We start from the raw sequence: 23,625 nt of genomic DNA, 5'->3' as shown, positions 1-23,625 counted from the left end.
GCTGTGAGCTGATTGTTTTAGATCTGGATTATTGCCTAATCTTGAGCCAGTCGCTCCAGCAAAGGGGATGATATTTTAACAATTGGCCTAAGCCAATCAAGCTCCACACCAGGAAAGGTGAGGTGAGGCTATGGCTGCTCCTCAAAGGGAAATACATTTATTTCCGCCCACTCATGGATTAGAAGCTTGAATATCTACATTATCTAAAACACAATTTAAGTACAATTTTAGACCATCCTCTCAGGTCTATTAAACACAGTGGGGAGTAATTTTTATTTCCAGATTAGAAAATGTATCCAAAATAGAATGTTTCAAATAATGAAGAGAAACGCTAACATCCAGATCCTTCTACATTTGTACTAGCTCCATGCATCTTTATCCATTGACATCAACTTAATTTTATCTGTACTTTCTGCACCACTAAGAAGTCCCCAGGGGCTGAGAGGAAATTTTGAGAGCTTCTGTGTAGTTATTGTTGCTAGGAAACAATATCCTTGGTATCCAAGTGTTCAGGCTTTGAGGCGCTGTGTGAAGTCACTGGTTCATAAAGGAAAGCCTTTGGTAAATAGGTTGTTTAGATGTGAGTAAATTGATGTTCGCTCTCTGTGGCAAAATGTTCCTGTGTAACCTTTGAATAATAGTGTATTTCTAGGCCTCTATTCTTTCCTTTGGATCCAGCTGCCATTATTGCTCTCGTGAGAACTCAAACTTCTACCTGAAATGGAGTGAGCATTTTCTTTTTCCCCCAAATCATTTGTTAATTATCTCAGTGCCTTGAACACTAAGCCTAATGGGTTTTAGTTAAACATAGTACAAGTGAACTTGGAAATAAAGACCCAGACCATGGACCGTATAAACAGTTGAATACTATTAAAATCTGTATTCATTGATGGCCATATTCCAGCTCTTTTATTGTGCATGGCACTGAAGTGTTCTGCTGCTCTTCAGAATTGGGAGTCAAGGAGAGGTGCTGTCTTGGCTCACCCACTGCCTTCTCTTCTCTCAACCCCAAGCTGCAGACTGTCTCCAGACTCTCAATTCTAATTATTGCTTACATTTCTCCCGTAGGATCCTGTGACTCAAAAAACCAGCTTGAGGTTGTAATTTATCACCTAATTACTCTGTAAGACTAAAATTAACAAGCAGCTTTTCCCATTTCCTTGATGTCTAGACCCACCTGCAAGGCCCCTGTGAGCAGAATCATCTTAATCAAGGAGTAAATCCAGCTCAAGAATGCTACCATATCAAGTTACCCTATATCAGGTTACCAGGTTGGGGCAACAAACTTAGATCTGTAAGCTGCAAACAATATTCACTAATTCATTTTTTCGAAAATATATATTTGATACTAGACAGAATCTGTTCTAGGCATCAGGAATTTTTAAAAATGAATGAAAGAAGGTCCTTGCTTTCATAAAGTATATACAATGAGGGATGGAGGACACAAATGGCAGAGATAAACACAAAGCTCCATAAACAGATGAAATATTTACATGTTCAGATGTACTCTATATCTGACAGGATCCCATCAAGAAAACAGAAACTACTCCAGTTTTCTCAAAAAGGTAATTTAATAGAGAGAATTCCTTATAAAAATTGGAAGGTCTGGGAAAGCAAAAGGGAGAAGGAGAAATGGCTGCTGAAGGAGCGAAAGACAGAAACGGCTGACACCCCCCCCAACCCCATGTGGAGGCCATGAGTCTGAATCTGTTGAGATCCTATTAGAGATGTTATTCTAGATGCTTGTGGAGTTGCCAAAGGAGGTGCTGCCTCTTCCTCAGCGTCAAGTATCTGGAATCACCCTCCTGCCCCAGCAGCAATCACTGCTAGAGCCAGAATCCAGAACTTTCCCTTCCCTTCCATCTTGTAAGCTTCAGCCAGTTCTTCCAAGGGCCAGCACCCAACACGAAGCCAGAGAGACAAGGAGGCCAGCCCAGCATACAATGCAGTGTATAGAAAGTGAGGCACAGAAACCTACCTAATGAATGGTTAACGTAAGCCACAACAGAGGTTTTAATCAAAAGCTCTGGTAATCCCAAACCTGGAGCAAATAATTCTTCCCTAGAAGAAAAAGAGAATCTATCAATCCAGTTTCTATTGCAGATAACAGAAGCCCATTTGGCTAGCTTAAGCAGAGATTTAATATAGGAAAGTGATACTTACAAAATTAAAGGACTGAAGTAGTAGGTCTAGGCTGGGTCACTGGAAGTGACTCCCAGAGCCACAGTGCGAACTGGCCCTCCAAGGGAACCGATAGCACCATCGCAATCAGGAAGCTGATAATCAGGTAGCTTCTACCACCGTGTTGATTTGAGGACCACCAAAGCTAAAACCAGAATCCCTGGTTCCTGAGCCATCTATACTACTCTATGAGCTGTACCAACAAAATGAATACCTCAAATACCACCTCTGACATCACTTACCTCCATCTAATCCAGGGAACATAAATCATATCCACACTGTTGGTTGCAAGGGAATCTGGGAAATGTAGTTGTTGTCTTTCCTGAAGGAGATCAGAACACATGCTAAAAAAAGCCAATACACATAGTATCTGACACAGAAGGAATTCTGGGGTGAAATATATAGCATTGTAGATGATATCTCCAAGCTCCCAGAGAACAAGGGCCCTGTTGGTTTTATTTAGCACTATACCTCCAGTACTTTTCCAGTACCTGGCTCATAGTCCACACTTAATAAATATCTACCCCTTCCCCTTAAATGAATAGACACACACGCACAGGTTTGTGCCTGGTTGTCTGTCAGGTTAAGGTCGGTAACACAAAGCCAGAAGTCCTAATGATAAGAAGCAAGAATTCAATAGTCTATAAACTTTTATTAGATGCTGACTATATGCTAGGAACTTGGTATATAGGCTAGACACTGAGGTACAAAGAGGAATGAAAACCAGTCCCTGACCTCAAGGAACTCAGAGCCTGGTGGGAGAAAGATAAATAAGCCAAGTAAAATTCAACATGGTTTTGTGCTTTGTTCAAGGCAAGCACATACTTGAGTTGATAAAAGTCAATTGGGAGCAGGAAGAGCTATGACTAGTTGCCTTAGGTATCTGCCTACACTTCTTCCTACACTCAATCATGGCTACCAACCGCTTTACTCTTCTCAGCCCACTTTTACCTTTGCATACTGAAATCTTTGAAGATTTTATAATGTTTGTATATATTTAACTTTGCCCTTTACATTTCAATTTTCCTGCTAAAATTGAGTCGCTTATTGAGTAAATTTTATGAAGTAAATCACAGTTTCCCACTGACATCATCCTAATGTTATGTTATTCCGTCTACATGTTATTCACTCTACTTATTATTCCCTCTGGCAGGCAGGCCTGCTCCACCCATCTGGGCAAATCCTCTGCAAAGCCATCTCTAACTCCCTGAGGTCGACAATTTGTTCAGCCTGCTTTTAGACCATGAGTTACTGAAGAGCAGTGTCAAGTCTGACCCACTATATAATCTTCGTGCCTAGAATAGTGCTTGATATATAGCAGACACTCAAAATATGTGTATTAGAATGTTAGATCGAGTTTCCACTGATTTGCCTTGCCAGTTTAGAGGTAGTTGGTATTTGTGCTTCAGCAGAGGTCCTGATGGATATCCAGGAAGATGAGAGGTTGAATCCAGAGTTGTCCATGGCAGGGAAGAAGAGTCAGCAAAGATCTTATATTAGAGCACTCAGGAACGGGAAGTGAGCAAGCAGGTGTCTCTGATGAGCAGCACATAGAAGCTAACACAGAAGCTGTGTTTGATCAGCTCTGTTTTTACTCCTACTAGAAACAGGCCACCCAGGGCCACAAAGTAATGATAGAAGCTTAATGAGGTCAAAAGCTGTAGATGAATCCATCCCCAAACTGGGACAAGGCCAAGCGTTTGTATTCAGGCTTTGACCTATACATAGTATGTCTCTTCACAGAGCGTCTCTAGATACTAGGCTTAGAACTTCCTCCCTAACAAATACTTACAGTTCAAATACTCTATGTTGCCAACTAAAAGCAAAATCATCTGTAGCCTGGCTCAGAATAGGACAGTATCTCTTTGGGAAATGTAAAGAGCCTAACAAGGACCTAGCTGAATGAAAATCACTCCAGCCTCATATAAAGGTGAGCAAAGGGTATGAGATATGCTAGTCTAAATCCCACACTCAGATCAAGTCAGACAAGAAGAGAGCTTTAAATTTGGGGTATATTGTCTTGGCTTCTTTAAAGAATTTTTTGAACTAAATTGTACTTATTTTGATTCCACCTATCATTTTGAAAAAGCTTACCTCTCATACCATCTTCCTGAATGGATGCTGCTGAGATATTTTTCAGCCCATAACAAAGGTGCATGGGAGAAAGGTTTCCCAGGCTTAGCTTCAGCACTTCTCCTTCTTCCAAGCCAATTGGTTTGTTTACATCTCAGGGGCATTGTGAATTTTTTAACTGATCTGATTTTTTGTTGATAGAAGGCACTTTTATGGCCCTGCAGAGAGACAGGTCCGGATGATCCTGGAAGCTCATTCCCTCCTTCCTGGCAGACGCAGACTCAGCAGATCTCAGTCAACCTGACTGAAGGCTGTGCCTTTATGACCGGGCCACTTCCTCCACCAGGACCTTCCATTGTCACACAGTCCCCTAGTCAGATACAAATGTCCAGCCAATCCCATAGAAAGTAAAGCATTACAAGGCTGGGCTCCTCTCTACTGGAATCTTGGCTGCAGTGCATTCAGTCTACCTCTGACGAGCCTAAGCGGAAGGATAAGGAGAATTTGGGAAAATTTGCACTCCACTACATCTCTGCTGCTAAAATTTTCTCAAATAAACCCCATTCTAGATTTTCTCCAGGTCCTTTTTTTTAACTTAGCATTTTGCTTTTTTAACATAGACACATGATTCAAAAATCAAAAAATATTAAGAAAAATATAGCGAAAATTTCCCTCCCATCCCTAGCGTCCCTCTACTTAGTGCCCCCAAAGGAAATCATCGGTATTAGTTTGCCATCTGACCCTCCAGTTTTTTTAGACATATACAAGTATATATAACTATATTTTAGCTTTTCCCATATTTTGCACACACATGCTAGCATGTTATAGCCAAACTTTGTGGGGGTTTTTTTCATTAAATGTAGTTTTGGAGAGTTTTTCATATTATATGTGAATATAATTCTCTCATTCTTTTTTCCACTTTACAACAGTACATTAACGTACCATAATTTAGTCAACCACTCCTGTTGAGGGGCATTTATATTGTTTCAAATATTTCATTATTAGAGTGATATAGGTGCGCCTGGGTGGCTCCTGTCAGTTAGACGTCTGACTTTGGCTCATGTCATGATCCCAGGACCCCGGGATCGAGCCCTGTGGTGGGCTCCTTGCTCAGCAGGGAGCCTGAGTCTTCCTCTCCCTCTGCCCTTCCCCCTGCTTGTGCTCTCGCTCTCGCTCTCTCTCTGTCAAATAAATAAATAAAATCTTAAAAAAAAAAAAGAAACAGTGCTATGACGAATAATCCTGTACACTCTTCACAATTATGCAATTCAATCATTGGAGTAGATTTCTACAATAGGAATTTCTGAGTCAAAGAATGTATACATTTGTACTTTTGATAGATAAAGCCAAACTGCATTCTATATGGGTTTTACCAAACTACATCCTCACCAGCAATATATGACAGTATTTGCTTTTTCACATGCTCAGCAACACAATGTGTTATCAGTTTGTGGATTTTTGCCAAACTGTCAGGCAAAAAAATGCATTTTGATATATAGTCTTAATTTTAATTTGTATCTGTCTTATTATGATTGAGATTGGACATTTTTCCCTTTTTAATGAACTGTCTTTTAATATCCTTTTTCCATTTTGGTTCTTTTTGTTTGTAGAAACTCTTTATATATTTAGAAATGTAGCACTTATCTGCAATATGCACTACAATTATTTTTTTTAAAGATTTTATTTATTTATTTGAGAGAATGAGAGAGGGAATATGAGTGGGGGGGGCAGAGGGAGAGAGAGAAGCAGACTCCCCCTCTGAGGAGGGAGCCCAAAGAGACAAGGATGAGGAGCTCCATCCCAGGACCTGGGGACCATGACCTGAGCCAAAGCAGACACTTAACCGACTGAGCCACCCAGGCGCCCCCACACAATTATTTTTTGTTTATTATTTGCTTTTGATGTTGTTTATAGGGTTTTGGCATGACTTTTTTTAATAATGTGGACAAATACGTCATTTTTTATGGCTTCCGGTTATTGTATTATAATTTTAAAAGGCCTCCTTAATGCCAAGATTATAAAAGAATTCTCCATTGTTTTCTTTTAGTCCATACATGGTTTTATTTTCTAGATAAAACTACAATTAATTTGAAGTTTATAATAATACATGAAATGAAATAAAAGTCCAAACTAATTTTTTCCAGTAGCTTCCCAGTTTTTTCTACACGATTTATGAATTTATGAAACTATCTTTTTCCCAGTTTTTCCAGGTGCAAATTCTATCATAAACTGAATTCCTCTGTTCATTGGACTCTGGTTCTGAATTGTCAAGTGTGGCCCATTGATCTTTCTGTGTATACCAGCATCAGAATAATACTATTGTCATTTTTGAAGGTTTTTAGTACATTTTACTACCTGATAGGACTAGGTGTCCTTTATCTCTCTTATTTTTTAGTTTTCTTGGAATGTCTGATTTGTTTATTTTAACATTAGAATCATTTTGTTCAGCTTCCAAAACAAAAAGCCTATTGTTATAGGTAATCACATTAAATTGTAAATGAACTTCTGATATTGTCTTTCTATTCAAAAACATGAAATGCCTTTTTATTTATTTAAGGCTTCCTTTGTGCCCTTCAAGAATGTTTTAAATGTTGCATATGCCTTGCATATTTTTCAGTTTATTACTAGATATTTTGTCTCTATTTTAAAATGAGTCTTTTCTTCTATTATATATTGTAAAATATTGTTTCATATACGAAAGCTACCCATTTCTATATAGTAATTTTGTACTCCATTACCATAGTAAATCCTGTTATTTATAATAGTTATTAAGTTAATTCTTTAGGGTTTACTGAACATACAATTGTAAAATTTTCAAATATTGATAGTTTAACCAGCTGCTTTACAACTTAATACTTGAATTCTCTTTCTCTTGCCTAATGCATTGGTTAGTATTTCCAGAACAGTGTTAAATAAAAGCACTGGTAGTGGACACTCTTATCTTGTAACTCTCTGGGAATGTTCTAGTGTTTCTACAATAAGCATGATGCTGGCTTTGAGACTGAGATAGATATATCTTATTATGTAAGGAAGTATCCATCTACTCATACTTATTGAGTGTTGTTGTTTTGTTAAAAGACTAAATGGCTATTATATTTGTCAAATGCCCTTTTGGCACCTGTGTAAATATACTTTCCTTTTCTCTAAATCTGTTAATATAATGAAGTATATTACTAGAATTTTCTAATATTAAACATTTTGCACTCTCAGAATAACCACTTTGGAAACTAATAAACACTAGTTGTGTTTTATTATTTAATATATTGCTGGATTTTGTTCACTAATATGCTCTGCTTACTTTATGAAAATAATTTGGAAGTATTCGTTCTTGGCCATTACTTTGGAACTATTTAAGTAGTAATAGAATTATAAGTTCTTAAATATTTGAGTCTAGTGAGTTTGTAGGAAGTGAAATCAAGCTATTTTGATCTATCTCTGATTTGGACTTTAGCAAATGTTTTTCTTACAAGAAAATTATCTATTTCATTCAGATTTTCTAATTTGTTTGCAGACTTAAACAAAGTAGTCTTATGATTTTTACAATTTCCCTCTTTCCAAGGTGACTTCCCTTATTATGTGTTATTTGTCCATCCTGATTCATTTATTTATTCAGACTTTTTTGTAAAATAGTTTCTTCAAACAGGTCCCTGGGTGATATGTTCTCTGATCTTTGTATATCGTCTCTGGAAAGAAGCAATATGGTAGGGAATGGGACTCTTGGGTCTCAGACTGGCTGTCCTTTTTGCCTATACTCTAGATATTCTGTAGATGTTATTCCATAAGCTTTTCCTTTCCACATAAGAAGTCCAATATGTTTTCCTTTGAAAATACCTTGTACTTTCTGTCTGGAGAATTCTAAAATTATTCTTTTACTCTTAGAGTTCAGGATTGATATCACAATTACCTAATATAATGAGCCCTTCAATCTGCAAAATACTTTACTCATTTAGCTCAAGAGAATTTGTGTTTTCTTTTTATTTATTATGGCTCCTCTTCTTCTTTCAAGAATGCCTACTATTTAGATCTCTTGGATGAGTCCTTCAAAGCCATTATGTTTTCTTCATACTTTCCAAATCTCTATAATATTGTTCTTTTTTTGAGATATTTCTTTCAAACCGTCTTCTAAGACGTTAATGCCCCCTCACCAGGGACCATCTTCTCAATTTATCTCAAACAGCTTTTATTAAAATCTATGGGTTTTATTTATTTATTTGACAGAGAGAGAGCGAGAGCAGGAACACAAGCAGGGGGAGTGCGAGAAGGAGAAGCAGGCCTCCTGCAGAGCAGGGAGACCAATGCGGGGCTTGATCCCAGGACCCCGGGATCATGACCTGAGCCAAAGGCAGATGCTTAATGACTGAGCCACTCAGGTGCCCCAAAATCTATGGGTTTTAGTACAAGGAAAGTTTTTGTGCTCTAATCAAATATACTTAAGTGTTTATATATATGTGTGTGTGTATTTCTTAAGTGTTCCTATATTTTTAGCGAGGGTGGGAAATGAAGAGTACAAACTATTGTCTGCTTCCTCCACCAGTTCTTTTCACTAGGGGCCACCTACTTTGGCTGTTCTGCTTATTTTTCTTCTCTAGGACTATCAGATTCTGTTACAAGCATTGTTGTTTTTTTCTACATACACCTTGGGATTTGGGCCCTGCTGCCAGAGAACCATAAATAGAAACACTTTTCTAGGGGAAAAGTATGGTGAGCTCCTGTTAAGTTGTCATTCTTCTGCTGATACGCCAGGAGGTAGTATCTTTCTCTAAGACAGCCTACCTTGTTAACTGTCCCACCTCTCCTTAAAGGATTGAAAAAAACAATTCCTCCAAATAGTCACACAGGTGTTAGTACCCTTTATTTAATAAGCCCAAAGAGCACTTGTACCCAGCTTTCTTCCTTAATCTCATCATTCCAATCACCATTCAAGAACTCCATGCCACTAGTTCCCAGGTTCTCTCTAGTTCTGGGGCGGGGTGCAGAAACCCCAGGACATCATTGTTCCCTAGATCCAGACAGAGCTGAGACCTCACATTCCCCAGATCCTACTTCATGTGGGATTTTGAACTGGAAGTGGAACGGAGACCACCAGGGTTGAATTTAAGCTGTTCTGTTGCCACTAGCCATTTTCCCACAAAGAGGAGGTTCTCATTCTAAAACCTGTAAATGGGATCCAGGGGGATCCATGATCCTCTGAAATTACCATCAAATTATGTTTATTTATGTATTTATCTATCTACACATATATATGTATATGTTTCTGTGGAGTTTTTTAGAAAGTTTTTTTTTTTTAAGAATTTACTTTGTTTAGAGCAGTTTTAGTTTCACAGCAAAATTAAGAGGAAGATACAGAGACTTCCCATATGGCCCTGCCACTACACATGCACAGCCTCCATTATCAACAGCCCCCACCTGACTGGTACACTTGTTACACCTGATGAACCTACATGGACACATCATAATCACCCCAAGTCCAGAGTTTACCTTAGGATTCACTCTTGGTGTTGTGCATTCTGTGGATGTGGACAAATGTATAATGACATGTATCCACCATTATAGTATCATACACAGTATTTTCACTGCCCTAAAGTTCCTCTGTGCTCTGCCTATTCATCCCTCCCCACCCCCAACCCCTGGCAATCACTGATCTTTTCATTGTCTCCATAGTTTTGCCTTTTCTAAAATGTCACATAGTTGCAATCATACAGGATGTGGCCTTTTCAGACTGGCTTCTTTAACTTAATAATATGCATATAAGTTTCCGCCATGTCTTTTCCTGGCCTGACAGCCCATTTCCTTTTGGTGCTGAGTAATATTCAATTGTCTAAAGGTACCACAGTTTATTTATCCATTCACCTACCAAAGGACAGACGCTTTGGTTGCTTCCAAGTTCAGGCAATTATGACTATATCTTCTCTAAACATCTGTATGCAGGTTTTTGTATGATTAAAAATTTTCAACTCCTTTGGGTAAATACAGTGGAGCACAATTGATTACTTGATCACATGGTAAGAGTATGTTTAGTTTTTTAAGAAACCACAAAACTGTCTTCCTTAGTGGCTGTACCATTTTAATTCCCACTAGCAATGAATGAGAGTACCTGTTGCTTCACATCCTCACCAGCATTTGGTGGTGTTAGTATTCCAGACTTTTACCATTCCTACAGACGTGTAGTAGTATCTTACTATTGTTTTGACTTGCATGTCCCTGAAAATATATAATATTGAGCATCTTTTCATATGCTTATTTTCCATTTGTATATGTTCTTTGGTGAGGTGTCTTTGGCCCATTTTTTAATCAAGTTGTTTGTTTTCTTATTGATGAGTTTTAAGTGCTCTTTGTATATTTTGGATAACAGTCCTTTATCAAATATGTTTTTTACAAATATTTTTCACCTAGTCTGTGGCTTGTCTTCTCAGTCTCTTGAGTTCAGAAGTTTTTATCAGATTCTCAAAATGATGTTAAGAATCACAGTTTTCTAGACCCATACCTGAATTTGGTACAAATCCCCAATAAGTCAATATGTCAATAAGATGTAGATCACTCTAACTCCAGTAAGTAAAGAGGGTCTTACAGCCCCTCTGACACCAGAATTATTGTTAAAAGTAAATATTGTCTATTTCTATGTCTGCACTTGGAAGATTACCCTTTGAAGAAAAGCCAAGTTCTTGGACCTAGAAGGAAATGGTTTAAAGAGAAATAAAACAAGATATATTGAAACGTACTACAGTAAATAATAACCTCCATAGGGTGGCAAAAGTAACAAATGTAAAAGAGCTGTGGGTTCAGTGAGTTCAGGAATAAGAATTCAAAAAAGCGCTTTTTGAAGAGAAGTTAGAGAATTTTAAAGTAATAAAGTTAAGACAGGTTTATTTTCCCCTCAAAAAAAAAAAAAAAACAAAAGCCTAAAATTTCTTACATTCCTGCAGTGATATGTTAATGGTGATCCTTTGGCCCTTGGCACTCCACTTCTAAATTTTAAATACATTGGTTTTTTAAATCTCTTTAAAAATATACTACTGACTTTAATCAAAAGTAGGTCAGCATAATGTTTACTACATTATGTTTGAAACACAAGCCCTAGTAATTCTAATGGAAAAAAAAAGATTTGATGCTTTTTTTATTTGAGGTGAATATAAATAGAAAATGAACTTAAAAATATCTTCTTTGTCTCTACCAGGTAGGAAGAGAAAAATATACCCTTCCATACGCCTTAAATGGCTTTTAGTTTTTAAAATATATCCATACATTGTTTTATACAAGTTATACAAGTTTTATACAAGACTTATACAAGTCTTTTATATGACCATAACCCAGCTAAACCACTGGCAAGTGGGAGCAGAAGTGAAAGGTTAGACCTTTCTAATGCAATCTACAATTCTCTACACATTCCTCTTAAATTAACAAAAGCTCACCCTCATAAATATTAAGCTATAAAAGTATTATCAAGAATTCATATAGTCCTTTTTTTTTATATTTTATTTATTTATTCATGAGAGACAGAGGGAGAGAGAAGCAGAGGGAGAAGCAGGCTCCCAAGGAGCAGGGAGCCCGATGTGGGACTCGATCCCAGGACCCTGGGATCATGACCTGAGCCGAAGGCAGACGCTTAACCATCTGAGCCACCCAGGCGCCCAAGAATTCATATAGTTCTTTTACCCTTATTGCAGTGAGCAAGCATAATGTATAGAATTATTGGTCACTTAAAACTAATGTAATATTGTATATGAACTATACTTCGACTTAAAAATTTAATTAAAAAATTCATATAGTTCTTAATTTTTCGCCTATATATTAGAGATGGTAAAAATACATGAATGGAAGCTTGCCTAATTTTCTAAAAAAAATGTGTATTTTTTTTTAAATGTCTTGAAATGGGTATGTACAAATTTGGTCTTTCATTATACTCCATCCTTTTACCCTTCCTGTTTCCCTTTTAATAAATATGTGCTCAGTGATTATTACTTATCATTGTTAAATGATGGATAATTAAAATCTATGCTCAGGTACTAAAATCCAACTATCCTATTATCTTTTTTTTTTTTTTAATTTACTTTAGAGAGAGAAAATGCGTGCAAGCAGGGGGAGGGGCAGAGGGAAAGAATCCCAAGCAGACACCCCACTCAGTGCGGGGCCAAATGTGGCATTCTATCCCAACACTGAGATCATGACCTAAGTCAAAATCAAGAGTCATCTGCTTAACCAACTGAGCCACCCCAGGCACCTCTAGCTATCCAGTTATCTAAACAAAGAGTTCCTATTAGTAGATGCAAAGAAAATAAGTATAGAGCAGTGATAACAGATATCACTGAATGATCACAGAGTTTATGTCCGCAAAGCCAGATGCATCCATCTTATCACTGCAGCCACAATCAACCCGTCAGGAACAGTGCTCATCGTGAGACCCATATGCCATCCTGATTTAAAGCATTGCTGTCTTACCACCACTTGCTGGGAATTTCCTCTCTAGCTCCCAGGCTGTCTTCAAAATGAATTTCTATACCAAAGAAACTCTGTTTAACTATGCTATATTTCTTCATTTCAGATGGCTATACCACTGATGACATTGAGTTTTACTGGAACGGAGGAGAGGGAGCTGTAACTGGAGTTAATAAAATTGAGCTTCCTCAGTTTTCAATTGTCGACTACAAGATGGTGTCCAAGAAAGTGGAGTTCACAACTGGTGAGGACATTTCCTCCAAAATGAACTAGGGGCACTGTGAAAGAAAGAAGATGATTCCTACCAAATGGAGATCTGATTTTTTTTTTCTTTTCCTTTTTTCTTTTTTTTTAACTCAGGGGCTTATCCACGACTGTCACTAAGTTTTCGTCTAAAGAGAAACATTGGTTACTTCATTTTGCAAACCTACATGCCTTCCACACTGATTACAATTCTGTCCTGGGTGTCTTTTTGGATCAACTATGATGCATCTGCAGCCAGAGTTGCACTAGGTAATGCATTCCCAGCACTGCAGAGAGCTGGTAGGACTTCACTTCAACCAACCAACCAATGTTAGAAATTATAGGCACGGACTTCTCTCAAAGCAAGTTAAAGAATGAGATTACCATAGCAGTCCTTAATACTAAAGCATCTAAGTGTAAGCATTTTCAGGATGACTGTTTCACAATGCAATATCTTTTTAGCATTTTACAAAAACAAAAACATGGACTATATTCAATACTAACTATATAAGTGCTTCTTAGAGTCTACTTTTAAATTCTCATTACATTAATTTTTACTAACTTTGTGATGATTTCCTCTCTGGTCCCTGCTTTTTATAGTGAAGAACATTTACAATTCATTATTCTCAAAAGGATTTGGAAAAGTTAAATCTGTGACTATTAACAAGTTATGTCAATGGTTGGGCAATACTATCTTTCTTCTTTTTTTTAATTATGTTATGTTAGTCACCATACATTACATCATTAGTTTTTGATGTAGTGTTCCATGATTCATTGTTTGCATATAACACCCAGTGCTCCACACAGAATGTGCCCTCTTTAATACCCATCACCAGGCTAACCCATCCCCCCACCCCCTCCCCTCTAGAACCCTTAGTTTGTTTCTCAGAGTCCATAGTCTCTCATGGTTCATCTCCCCCTCCGATTTCCCCCTCTTCATTTTTCCCTTCCTGCTATCTTCTTCTTTTTTTTTTTTTTTAAACATATAATGTATGATTTGTTGTAGAGGTACAGGTCTGTGATTCAACAGTCTTACACAATTCATAGTGCTCACCATAGCACATACCCTCCCCAATGTCTATCACTCAGCCACCCCATCCCTCCCACCTCCCACCACTCCAGCAACTCTCAGTTTGTTTCCTGAGATTAAGAATTCCTAATATCAGTGAGGTCATATGATACATGTCTTTCTCTGATTGACTTGTTTCGCTCAGCATAACACCCTCCAGTTCCATCCACGTCATTGCAAATGGCAAGATTTCATTCCTTTTGATGGCTGCCTAATATTCCATTACAGTTAAATCATACGGAACTGAGTTTCTCTTAAATGTAGCTCATCGCACCTGAATAAGGCACGGACATTCATCAGCTATATTAATGATCTGTGATCAGGATGGAATAAAAAATGGTTTCCTTCTTTAGGGAACAAAATTCAAAATTAATCTTGCCATGGTTGAGTAATTGCTGCAAGCTGAAAGGCTATATTTGAGACTTTATTTTTTTTAAAGATTTTATTTATTTATTTGAGAGAGAGAGAATGAGAGATAGAGAGCACAAGAGGGAAGAGGGTCAGAGGGAGAAGCAGACTCCCTGCCGAGCAGGGAGCCCGATGTGGGACTCAATCCCGGGACTCCAGGATCATGACCTGAGCCGAAGGCAGTCGCTTAACCAACTGAGCCACCCAGGCGCCCTATATTTGAGACTTTAAAGGGTTCCTTGGAAAGTCAGAATACGAAAGTTCTGTTTGATGAATCTGAGCATGTGTGGGTCTGCCTCATTATTTGATCCTAGAGCCCTTTCAGTTATCACTTTTGGGGGCTTTTCCTCATACATGGGTGCTCATGAGCGCAAGTGTGCACACACACATTCCAAATATGTAACAGCATCATTTCCAGCTAAGCTGACATATACATCGCTTCTTTTTTTTAAAAGATTTTTTATTTATTTATTCATGAGAGACAGAGAGAGAGAGAGGCAGAGGGAGAAGCAGGCTCCCAAAGAGCAAGGAGCCTGATGCGGAACTGGATCCCAGGACTCTGGGATCATGACCGAGCCGAAGGCACACGCCTAACCATCTGAGCCACCCAGGCGCCCTACATCACTTCTGAGATTGTTGAACTGGGTCAGATGCTCAGCATACCCTTTCATACCTAGACTAATTGTCATCCCTATAGCTTATTTCTAATGGCTGAGTAATTTCTAATGGCTCACAAAGTCAGCCCTTCTTAACCTTTGAACGTTCCAAAACTAAGGAAAGCCAACAAATAGTTTATCACATCATAGGTATGATTCTGCACGTATTATTTAACTGCGAACATGAGTACAGGTATACTAGGGTTAAGGAAAAAACAGTGGATGATGTCATCAGCAGGGAATAATAACTATCAAGGTCATGAACTGTGGTTCTCTTTACACATCTATCCTCAAAGCTAATGATATTTTGATCAGAGATGTCAGCACATAAAAATGCTGATTTAATCTTTTCTTTGAAATGTAAAATCGGGGCTATTTTAAAACCTAACTAAGTAAAAAAGGCATTTATTTACTAACCCTTCTTGCCTAAAAATTTAAACCAAGGAGTAGAAACAGACGTGCGATTAGTGGATTTGTAAATGAACTGTCTATTTCTACTAAGAACATTAGCTAGAATTACATTAGGTAAAATTTAAAATTTTACTGAAAGAAATAAGTAAGACCATTCACGATGGCATTTCATAAGAGTGCAGCACATTTGAATTTATCACTGATCTGAACCATTTTAACTTTCTGTATGGTAATCCTGACTTCCTATTCTATCTGTTCTCCTAAAAGTTAAATAGTCAAGTCAGGGATTTTATCTAGAATAATCTGATGGACAAATGAGTGCTACGCTCTTTTTTTCCCCTTTTCATTTTCTACTTCCCATTCTCTTTGCCAGCTCTCCTTTGTCTTTAACATTCATTTTAACATTTCCTGTCTTTATTTTTAAGGACTCTCATCAAATTTCAGGTTTTATCTTCTCCTCTCTTTGCTTTTATTTTAAATGCCTTTGTTTAACACCTCCTTGCTTTTTTGCCCCTAGCTAGGTGATCTACAGCAAAATAGCTAATCTCAGAGTTTCTGTTTATTCAGCTATACCTGCCCTATCATACTCAGCAAGCTGTTATGACAGCCATATAAGATAATGCATAACTGTGTTTAAAACTGTAATATGCTATAAAAATGTGTAATATTAGTATTGCAGCATGAATTATCTACATTAGGTAACAACTTCCTTTTCACTTCTTGTTATTCTCAATTACATTTCATCATCCCCGTCAACACCAAATATTTATTAGGCAGCCATGCAAACATCATATGATTAAGAAAGCTGTTTTTAACAAAGTAGACAAAACAGAATTTTCCTTTTCAAAGTTTACAGTCTTAACCTTCTTCACAAATCCAAGCTGAATTTTTCTGGAAGTCTTTTCTTGATTCCAGGGAACTAATTCATTCTTGACTCTCGAATCAAGAAGTAGAGGTAATATTTGAAAAACCAAAGCAACAAGATTATATCTAAAAATGACATAAATCAAGTACTTGATGCAAATCATGAACTTTCTTACATATTTCTTCTTTTAGGATTGTCTCACTATGAATGATATATTATCAGTGTAATAATGTGTAATACTGACCTTGTGGCCTGGGTGTGTTCTAGATATACGGAATGAAGTAGCTCTCCTCAAACTGGTCACCAACTTTCAGTTTGGTAGTGGCTGTTGTGGGCATTAATATCACAAGAACAGATTTAGTAGGAAAATGAGGGAGATGCTGAGAGAAGGAAGATGTGGTATGTAACAGAACAAGGGACATTTTGACAATAGACAGTAAGCATATCAATAGGATTTTGATCTGCCTTTCCATTTACTTTTCTTTTTCATATGTGCATTTTTTTTTAAATGTTTTCCAGTCCTCCATTAATGGTACACCCTGTTTTATGATTTGTTCATGGACTGTATGGGGAGCCTGAAACTTTGTCTTTCAAAATGTCTACTCTTTCGCCCAGTGGTTTATGGCATTACTGACATCATTCTGGGGCACCTATAAGGGAACTGCATCTGTCTTCTCAGTCTTTAAAGGGCAGCTTAATAAGTGCATTCAGCTAAGCTGTGTCTTTCTGTTTAATAGGAATCACCACCGTGCTGACAATGACAACCATCAGCACTCACCTCAGGGAGACCTTGCCAAAGATCCCTTATGTCAAAGCGATTGATATTTACCTGATGGGTTGCTTTGTGTTTGTGTTCCTGGCTCTGCTGGAATATGCCTTTGTAAATTACATCTTCTTTGGAAAAGGCCCTCAGAAAAAGGGAGCTAGCAAACAAGACCAGAGCGCCAATGAGAAGAACAAACTGGAGATGAATAAAGTTCAGGTAATGTATCAAATATTCCCAACAATATTCTTCCAAAATTCATCAGCAGCATGGTGCTCAAGACTCCCATAACAGGGGGAAAAAAAAGTAATTTATCTTCAATACGGCTCAAACACCACTCACTTTTACATATTTGAGAACTGAGGATTGAAGAAGTTAGGTTGAAGTTAACATAGATTAATAACATACCTGGGCCTGAAACAACCCCAAGTCCATTATCCTGGGTGGAATAAATTAAAATTAATGCCTTTTTTATTCTTTGAGAACATCTCTTTAGCCTCTACTTTTATGCTACGTTTCACTGAAATCAAATTAAAATTATGTACATTGAAATACTGTATCTACTATAAATTGTTTTCAAGATGGCATAAAGAATAACTATAACTATATAGTTATAAAATTCTATGCAGAAGTTTAATGCCAGATATGCTTGATAAATAAATGAGAGAACTAAAGTGAATCAATTCTGTACTAAGTGGAAATAAAGAAATATGGCCCAGTGGTTACAACCACAGACTGGAATTAAACTGCTTGAGTTTGATTCCCAGCTCTGCTTCTTACTGACTTTATAACGTCAGGCAAATCAACCTATGTGACTCCTCATGTTACCTCTGTTCTCAGGTCATCATCCATAAAACAGAGATTATTATAGTATACCTACCTCACAGAGTTGTTATAAGGACTAGATGAGTTTTTTAAAGCCTAATATTTATAACAATACCTGGAACATAGTGAGTGCTCATTATCACTATAGCTAGCCAGCTCTTATCATTATATATAAGACAGTGTCACTATTTTTCTTTTGCTTTTCATTGGTAGATCTTATGACCTGTGCTTTTGCTGGGTGGAATTAATTAATATTAATGCCTTTTTTATTCTTTGAGAACATCCCTTTAGCCTCTACTTTTATGCTATGTTTCACTGAAATCAAATTAAAATTATGTACATTGAAATACTATATCTACTATAAATTGTTTTCAAGATGGCACACAGGATGACAACTCAAATATTCATTCGTTTGGCCACTGTTCTGAGCATTGGGAATACTTCTCTGAAGGAGACAAATTTCCTGGCTCTCATAGAGTTTAGATTCTACTGTGGGAAGACAGGCAATAAACATATGTGTTTACACACATATTAAGAGGATAATTTCAAGTTGTAGTAAGTGCTATGAAGAAAGTAAAACAGAGTGATGGGTAAGTGAATCATTTGGATTAGATTCAAGGGAACAAGGAACAAAGAGCAGGTGATCAGGAAGACCTCTCTGAGACGTTACCACTCGGTCTGAGACCTAAGTGATGAGCAGCAGTAACCATGCCATGACCATTTCAGGCAGAGGAAATGACAAGTGACAGAGACTCTGAGGAAGGAATTTCTTGATGTGGGAAAGTACCAAGAGAAGACTAGTGTAGCAAGGGCATAGCAAGTGAGGGAGGAAATGTAGTATGAGAGGTGGTTGGAGAATCAGGCAGAAGCCAAACTATAAATCTTCAAGATGTATCTTCATGCTTTTTAGTGGGATACCAAAACTGGACAAACACTGTCAGGTAACTAGAAAATTATAGGCAAAATACCAAACAGATTCAGCCAAATGGTCAAAATCTGAAGTAACTCTTTCAAATAAATTTTTACTCTTATGTGAAATATTATGCTGGATTCTGTGGGAGAAGGAGGAAGCATGATACTTGCCCTCAAGAATCTCCTGATCTTTCTGGGAAAGAAAATTATACTTATAGGAGGCAATTAGATCATAAAATGAAACAGGACAGCACCTACCTTGAGGAGCATATCTGAAAGGAAAAGGCTTCCCATTGTCTGATTGTAACCATACCAGCCTTAAAAGTATGTTTAGCAGAAGTTTTTAAGACTCCTCATTTCTGTTCCCATTCCTAGCTCAGTTGCCTTCTAAACCAAAGCTGGTCCTCTGCATGGCTTGGAATGTGTGTTAATTGATATATCATGGAGGAAAGGCCTACATCAATAAAAGAGCATAGGTTCACTGGTAGGAAAATCCAAAGATATGAACTGGATGGGCACTCAAAGCAAGTAGAATTTGGAAAGGTAACAAGGAGAAAAGAGGGCCTTTCAATCAGCTAGGAAAGCAATGTTCTCGAGAAAGGTGATTAAATGGAAAGCTCAAGCAAACTGAAATCAATTCATTCAGATCATTTAAAAAGAGCATAAAACAAACTTTAACCAAACTCTTTGGCTATTGCCTTGATTCTACCCCAGGATATCAAAGAACTTTTCTAAGGTGCTATGGGACAAATAAAGGCAAAAGGAAAGGCTTGTATGTCATATCATACCTAGATGTATAATATATATTGCTCTGGAATATAAATGAGTAAAATGTGTCCGTCTAACTGATCTTTATTTCATAAGCAGGCTGTTTGAGTAACATTGGGCTCAAACATAGTAAGATTTCACTGGATCTCAAATCAGGAAACTTTTAGTCCAAAAGAACTGGTATTTTAAATTTTAATCCCAGTAGAAAGCGTAGAAAAATCCAACAATTGTCAGGAGATGAAACACTTAAAGAAGATACCTAGACTAAAAACTCCACAACGGCTTTTCACAGAAACACAAATAGACAAAATTATGCCGAAGTTAATAAACAAATCATGTTAAGATATGAAAAAGCAGTATATATTGGTCTAACCCTCCTGTGGATTAAAAATTATAAACCTTGAGCAAAAATTTATTAAAATCCGCTCAAAGAGATAAGAGAGTAACTGAAAACAAGCAAAAACCAAAAGAGAATCAACCCTCAAAGGAAGGGAATGACACTGTGTGAAATCTCTATACATCTTTGCCCTGAGGCCTCTCCCCAGTCTGGGGGATGTGGGACAGCAGCACTTCAGAAAAAAACAAAACAAAAATACAAAAAACTACAGTTGTATTGGTCTGTTGAGTCAGAACATGGAGTTTGATACTTCCAGAGTTCCTAAAAATCTTGGAAAGAAGTGAGCCACAAGAGAAATTCAGAATGAATATAAACTTCCCACAAATCCGTGGTTGATCCCTGAACTACAAATGTACAAAATGGTAAGAAGTCTGGAAAGGAAAAATAGTTGAAAGGCTGAAAAAGAACAAAAATAAGGGATTCTCTTTGAGTTAAGGAAAAACTAAAATAGACTCACCCTAACTACACATAAAACCAAGTCACTACACATTCCAGGTGACCTATTAGTAATTTAACTGCCCATTAAAACAAAATCCAACATTTGTCAGGGAAAATAACAGAATCTAGAATCTCTATAGTGCATCTTCAACATAGTTAATATGTAATAAAAAATTACTAGGCATGAGAAAAAAACAGGAAAACATTCTCAAGAGAAAAAAATTAGTCATTACAAACAGAATTTCAAAGTCTCAATGTTGGCTTAAAAGATAAGGACCACAATTAATAATAATAACTATAATTAATATATTTAGAAATTCATTGGAAATAGCCAAAAACTGGAAATAACTGAAATATTCTATGATAGGCAAATGGTTAAATAAACTGTAGTATATTCATAATATGGAAGACTAGCCCAGTAAATAGTAATGTACTATTGATACATACAACAACTTGAATGGATCTCAAGGCCATTATGCTGAGTGGGAAAAAAAAGCCCATCATAAAATATTACACGCTGTATGATTCCACTTATATAATATGCCTGAAATAACAAAATTACAGAGACTGAAGAGCAGGTTAGTGGTTGCCAGGAGTTAGTGATGGAGAGGAGGATTGAGTGTGATTGATTATAGCACACAGCAGATCTTTGCAGTGATGGAATAGTTCTGTATCTTGCAGTGGTGGTTATGTGAATCTTCACATGTAATAGAATTACATAGAACTAGACACACAAACACCAATATCCGTTTCCTGGGTAATATTGTACAATAGTTAAATAAGATACAGTCAATGAGAGAAACTGGGTGAAGGGTATATGGGACATCTTTGTGCTGTCTTTGTAACTTTCTAGGAATCTACAATAATTTTTTTTAAGATTTTATTTATTTATTTGACAGAGAGAGACACAGCGAGAGAGGGAACACAAGCAGGGGGAGTGCGAGAGGAAGAAGCAGGCCTCCCGCGGAGCAGGGAGCCCGATGTGGGGCTGGATCGCAGGGCCCTGGGACCATAACCCAAGCCGAAGGCAGATGGTTAATGACTGAGCCACTCAGGCACCCCAAAAACTACAATAATTTCAAAATAAAAAGTTTAAAATAAAGTCCATAGGAAGAGATTAATATAATATATGAAGAGATGTGGAGTTTCAGAAAAAGATTTGAAACTATGGAAAAGAACCAATGGAAATCATAGAATTGAAAAATGCATTAGATGGATTAGCATCAGATTTTATATAACAGAAGAAAGGATTAAAAAACAAGAAGAATAGGGCGCCTGGGTAGCTCAGTGTGTTAAGCATCTGACTCTTGATTTTGGCTCAGGTCATGATCTCAGGGTCATGAGAACAAGTCCCATTCTGGGCTCTGCACTGAGCATGGAACCTTCTTAAGATTTTCTCTCTCTCCCTCTGTCCCTACACCCACCACGTGTGCATACTCTTTCTCCCTCTCTAAAAAAAAAAAAAAAGAAGAAGAAGAAGAAGAAGAAATGATTAGTGGAATTAAAGGTAATATTGACCATCTCTCAAGTTTTTCATTGCACTAGTTCTTGTCATAAATGTTACTACCTCAAGGATGCCTTAACTGACCACTCCCCCCACTGTTAGTTTATATTTTGTACCATTGTTCTTTGTCCTCACCACATCCTGTGCTTTTCCACCATAGGATTTACCACAATAGTGAATACATGTTTACTTAATTATTTTTTAATGTCTATCTCTCTATTAAACTGCAAGTTTCCCAAGGATTAGCATCGAGGTCCTTGTCTATTATGTTTATTGCTCTTTACTCAGTGGCTAGAACAGAGAAAAAAACAAATATTTGTTGAATGAATAAGTTCTAGAGAACCCTTCTCCACTCAGGATGAGTTCTTAGATACCACCCAAGTTACTGAATGTTACATCATAATGTTTTATAAAACCCTTACATATTCATAATAAGTAAGAAAAAGACTATCTGTAGTTCACTCTAGCTTCTGCTCCAAACTTTCTTACTGTTTCTATCACTCCGATTTTTAATATTTTTAAAGCATGATTTTTATCAATCTCCACTATTCTTTCTGAATCACAGTGTCCTGTAACAGCAGATAGATATAATCTTCAATAACAAAGCAAGTGTTTTACTTCATCTGTTCAGTGTATTATCTCCAGCAGTTAAGATAATAACGCCACCTGTGTGGTATTTAAGAAAGCTACCCCCTGGTTAAATTTAAAAAATAGAAAATGATATTAGATTTTTCCTTTCATATAATATTTGGATGATCCTCCCCTTTCCTTTTAGATACTTGTAAACAGTTGAATTCAAATGATATATGTGCTATGGTCCCAGACAATTTTCATTTGAGGGACCCTAATATTTGCCTTGGTACTATAGAGCACAGTGTGGCATCATTCATTTATTACACATTACTTTTGATAGCTGTGGTTGGGCTGTCATGTCAGGGCTTATTTGTACTGAAGCTTCAGAAGGGCTTGCTTTGCCTTGATTTATATTTCCACCAGCTGCACTGAAGCATCTTTTTATAGGAGTACAGATGCTGAATCCAGACATTAGGAGAGTTTCAACCTCCAAGGTGATAAAGACTGTAGATTCATGAACCCCTCAGGCATCATTTGAAACTAGAGGTGGTATTTAGAGTTTGAAAGATAGATTTCCCAGTATAAGTAGGCTGTAAGTAAGCTACTTCTGAGCCATTTTTACACTAACCTGGAATATACATGGTTGTGTCAGTTGGCGACATGCCTGCCCATTTGCAAATAAATCCACCTAAGGTGGAATGGTTGCATGGGCAGTCTGTAATCAGATACTGATTCAAAATCATTTGAAGTCATGGGGGACATCAGTGAGATCTGCCAAAAATTCACACCAAATGTGCTGTTGTAACCCCAACAGTTAAGAAATAGAATTTCCCTTCAGAATCAGATATTGATACTGTAATCTGGCCTCTTTTCTCTTATTCTTATTCTCTGTGGTGTGTCATCTACAGTTTCAGACACTTTTAGACATCTGCACTTTCAGACAACTTTCTAAATGGAAATCAGCTCTGTTACTGTGATTAATTCCAGGATACATAATGCATGTGAAAACAGACATCCTAAAGGTCAACAGCTCTTTCCTTAAAACTAGCTTGAAACAGATGGATACCTACATTAGCCTTTGAGCCTGGGACCTACCCAGCTTCGCT

The 23,625-nt window shown here is 37.2% G+C and overlaps 1 protein-coding gene across 2 annotated transcripts in view; it reads left to right on the top strand.

Moving 5' to 3' along the window:
• The window catches only part of GABRB1 (gamma-aminobutyric acid type A receptor subunit beta1), a 362,319-nt gene that overhangs the window by 330,875 nt on the left and 7,819 nt on the right, over positions 1–23,625 (top strand). Inside the window, exons 6-8 of one of the 2 annotated variants that reach the window (XM_028092550.1) lie at positions 12,794–12,931; positions 13,048–13,200; positions 17,077–17,315. In XM_028092550.1, coding sequence (XP_027948351.1) covers positions 12,794–12,931; positions 13,048–13,200; positions 17,077–17,315 — 530 coding nt within the window. Of the gene's footprint in view, positions 1–12,793; positions 12,932–13,047; positions 13,201–17,076; positions 17,322–23,625 lie in introns of both variants that reach the window. The other variant, XM_028092549.2, reaches the window with a different exon arrangement.

The sequence above is a fragment of the Eumetopias jubatus genome, unplaced genomic scaffold (genome assembly GCF_037043125.1).
Source record: "Eumetopias jubatus isolate StellerSeaLion01/CBP00866 unplaced genomic scaffold, mEumJub1_p1.0 scaffold_2, whole genome shotgun sequence".
NCBI lineage: Eukaryota > Metazoa > Chordata > Mammalia > Carnivora > Otariidae > Eumetopias > Eumetopias jubatus.
Note: the sequence above shows the minus strand (reverse complement) of the source record. Positions and strands in the feature narration are given on the sequence as shown.